The sequence below is a fragment of the Sinocyclocheilus anshuiensis genome, unplaced genomic scaffold (assembly GCF_001515605.1).
Source record: "Sinocyclocheilus anshuiensis isolate Anshui unplaced genomic scaffold, SAMN03320099.WGS_v1.1 scaffold670, whole genome shotgun sequence".
In the NCBI taxonomy this organism is placed as follows: domain Eukaryota; kingdom Metazoa; phylum Chordata; class Actinopteri; order Cypriniformes; family Cyprinidae; genus Sinocyclocheilus; species Sinocyclocheilus anshuiensis.
In genome coordinates this window covers 1,531,752-1,535,869 of record NW_015546062.1, presented here as the reverse complement: position 1 = coordinate 1,535,869, position 4,118 = coordinate 1,531,752, and the positions used below count along the sequence as shown (strand labels likewise).

Here is a 4,118-nt window from a genome sequence, read left to right as displayed (position 1 = left end):
TGATTTCTGAAGGATCATGTGACACTGAAGACTGAAATAATGATGCTGAAAATTTAGATTTGACCACCGGAATAAATTACATTTTGAAATATTCAAATAGAAAGCAATTATTTTAAATAGTAAAAATATCTCACAATATTACTGCTTTTGCTGTACTTTGGATCAAATAAATGCAGGCTTGGTGAGCAGAAGATAATTTTTTTAAAACATTTAAAATCTTACTGTTCAAAAACTTTTGACTGGAAGTGAACATATATGTACATAAACACAGATAATGTTTGTTCATTTATTTCTCTGTTTGTTTTTATTTAATGTTATGGCAAAGCTCCGTTTTCATCAGCCGTTACTCCAGTCTTCAATGTCTGGAACTGAAGAAACATATTATTTTTATCCATGTTGAAAATAGATGTTTTTGTTTAATATTTGTTGTGAAAACCGTAATACATTTTTTTCAGGGTTATTTGAATAAAAACTTCAAACGAACAGCATTTATTTGAAATATAAATCTTTTGAAAGCATGTAAATGTCTTTACTGTGATATTTAATGCACCTCCTCGCTGAAAAAAGTATTAATTTTCCTTACGATATATAGTATCTATCTATTAAATCTAAATATATAATATTCATGATATAAAGTGACACATAATGATGAATGAAGTACACAATAAAGTCTTTCTATAAATACTCTGACTCCTCATCTTTTACACTTTGCCCTCTCTGTCCCTATTTCTTGCTGCTCATTGACGTCTATATCTCTGTCTCTCTCGATCTCTTAGCACGCAAGCTGTCCCCTAATGAGTTTCCACATAAGCTGTATGTGCAGAACTATACGTCTGCCGTCCCAGGCACCTGCCTCACGCTTCGCAAGTGGCTCTTCACCACAGAAGAAGAGATTCTACTCAATGATAATGAGCTGGCCATCAACTATTGCTTTCATCAGGTCTGCACTGTGTGTGTTTTCAAGCAAATGTGTGCTTGTGGCTAGGCATGGGCCGATTACTGGTTTCAAGGTATACCGCGATTTGAAAATGTCACGGTTTCAAAACCGCTAATATTTTCCGTTATACCGTTCCTGCGGTATGCGCTGTTTTTCATGTCTCCTCAAAGACAAAGTGTAGGAATCCCTCAGGTTGAGTGCAGTGTAGAGTAACACGCCCCTCCCCCTCCTGTTGGTGCGAGCGCGTGGTCAGTCACTTGTGTGTAGTGATGGGAAGTCCGGTTCTTTTCCGCGAACCGGTTCTTTCGGACAGTTCGTTTCAATGAACCGGTTCAAAAAAACGGTTCATCGGTTCTTTTACGCCCTAACGTAATGACGTCATTCACGATGACGTAATGATATCAAGGTAGTATAATTTCACAAAGCTAGTCAGAACATTCTGTTTTTGCTTCAAATTTGGTTATTAAATCAAATTATGTATATGAAATTATATCAATAAATGATATGAAATTATATAAATATGTATATGAATTATATAACTAAAATTAACTGTATTTACAGATTTAGGTTAAATAAAGATGTCAGTCTTTATTTTTCTTCTTTTTAGGGCAGCAGTAGCTCTAGCAGCAAATCAACCATCCACATCAAAAGCTGCAGGACAGCCCACGTTTCAGAAACAAATCAAAGAAAAAATCAACAAATACTACTGTTCCAAATATTCTGTATGTTGCTCAAAATATATTGTTCAGTTTTTTTTTTTAGTTTTTTTTTACCCAGACATTTAAAATTAACACATTTTAGAGCTGTAACAACAATACCGTGAAACCGTGATATTTTTGCTTAAGGTTATCATACCATCAAAATCTCATACCGGCCCATGCCTACTTGGGGCAGTGTGCTTTTAATCTGTAACTGCTGTATGTTTACTTGTGTCCTCTCTCAGGCTCTGGATGATGTGAAAAAGGGATTCATGAAAGTGGGAGAGAAATCCTACCAGCTCCAAAAGCTCACCGAACAGAGGAAAATGACCATGGTCAGTCAACAAACAATGCAGTTTCACAGTTATAGGAAGTAGTGGAGGTCTGGGGGTTAAAAAAAAAAGAAAACTCAATCATTATTTAATTAACATCATGTCATTCCACGCCTGTGCACTGTTATGTTTTCTGTGGAACACAAAAGAAAAGTTTTGAATCATGGAATCTTTTCCAGCTCTCAAATCAAATATCAGATATCACAGATTTGACATCATGAAGTTTGATTGGAACATCTGATTTAAGAGTGAATGTTAACTTAAATTATGGTCTGTTTATCACACAAATCTGTTGGATTCAGAAAACTTTAAATACAGACCATGAGTGGTCATGTGGACTACTTCCCTGGTTCCATTGAAAAAAATAACATTGTATGGATTTGGAATTACATTAAAGTGAGTAAATGACTGAATTTTAAAAATGCGTGTTTCCATTTGAATTGCTTTTGTCATCTAGCGCTCTCTTAATACATTTAGTGTATAATTTAGTGTATACAATTATACATATAGTGTATAATTTTAATACTGCCCACATACTACCCTTCAAAATATGGGATCAGTAATTTTTTTTTATTAATATTTTGATTAATCATGGATGCATTCAATTGATTTAAAGTGACAGTAAAGGCATTTGTTTTAAAGTATTTCTAATTCAAATAAATTCTGTTCTTTTGAACATGGTTTCCACAAAAATATTAAACAACACAACTTTAACATTCATAATAATAAGAAATGTTAAATCAGCATATTAGAATGATTTCTGAAGGATCACGTAAAATTGAAAACTGGAGTAATGGCTGCTGAAAATTCAGCTTTGTATCACAGGAATAAAATAAATTTTTCAATATATTAATATACAAAACTGTTATTTTAAATGGTAATAATTTTTGACAGTAATGCTGGTTTTACTGTATTTTTTTGTTTTAAAAAATCTTGGTGAGCCTGAGAGTCTTTTTTCAAAAATATTAAAATATCTCACCAACCCCAAACTTTTGAACAGTAGCGTATTAATAAAATGTATTGGATATCATCATAACATATTGTGCAGTACATCCCTAACCAAAAAGTGACAGAATCTTAATGCAATTGTTTCCTTCTTCCTCTCCAGTATTTAAGTATTCTGAGGACTTGTGAGGGCTACAATGAGATCACTTTCCCGCACTGCTCCTGTGACTCGCGTAGGAAAGGTCACGTGGTCACTGCGATAAGCATCCGCCACTTTAAACTCCATGCGTGCACAGAGGATGGCACTCTAGAGGTGAATGTGTTTGCTCCGACGGAGTAAAAAGTTGCTTATTGATTTTATAAATTAGAAAAAAAGTTCAGAAGACTTCTAAATGATCTGTCATTACAGAATCAGGTGATAGCTTTTGAATGGTCCGAGATGCAGAGATGGGACACGGATGAAGAGGGAATGGCTTTCTGTTTTGAGTATGCGCGAGGGGAGAAGAAACCTCGCTGGGTCAAAATCTTCACTCCATATGTGAGTCCCATACATCCATGTGATCTTGCATCATGCACAAGACTCTGTTGCCATGAAAGTTTGTCATTGGCATATGTGACCCTGGACCATAAAACCAGTCATAAGTGGCGCGGGTGTATTTGTAGCAATAGCCAACAATACATTGTATGGGTCAAAATTTTTCGATTTTTCTTTTATGCCACAAATCATTAGGATATTAAAGGGGTCCTATTATGCTTTTTCACTTTTTTAATTTTAGTCAGTGTGTAGTGTGTATGTTTGGGCATTAAAAATATCTAGAAAGTTACAAATCTCAAAGTCCACTCCAAAGGGAGATATTTCGTTTTAAAAAAAATCCCTTTTCAAGAACTACAACAAACGGCATGAGAGCATGTTCTAGTACACCCCCAAAACAAAATCAAGACTTTGTAAAAGAGCATAATAGGACCCTTTTAAGTAAAGATCATGTTCCATCAAGATACTTTGTAAATGTCCTACAGTAAATATAACCAGAACTTAATTGTTGATTAATGATTAGTAATATGCGTTGCTAAGAACTTAATTTGGACAACTTTAAAGGCAATTTTCTTAATATTTAGATTTTTTTGCACCCTCAGATTTTCAAATAGTTATATCTCGGCCAAATATTGTCCTATCTTAACAAACCATACATCAATGGAAAGCTTATT

At 34.3% G+C, this 4,118-nt stretch overlaps 1 protein-coding gene across 2 annotated transcripts in view; it reads left to right on the top strand.

Annotated features, from left to right (window-relative positions):
* The window catches only part of LOC107699551 (sorting nexin-27-like), a 24,181-nt gene that overhangs the window by 16,204 nt on the left and 3,859 nt on the right, over positions 1–4,118 (top strand). For both annotated transcript variants that reach the window (XM_016500848.1, XM_016500847.1), the window contains exons 7-10: positions 777–940; positions 1,881–1,970; positions 3,076–3,225; positions 3,322–3,450. In XM_016500848.1, coding sequence (XP_016356334.1) covers positions 777–940; positions 1,881–1,970; positions 3,076–3,225; positions 3,322–3,450 — 533 coding nt within the window. The remainder of the gene's footprint in view (positions 1–776; positions 941–1,880; positions 1,971–3,075; positions 3,226–3,321; positions 3,451–4,118) is intronic.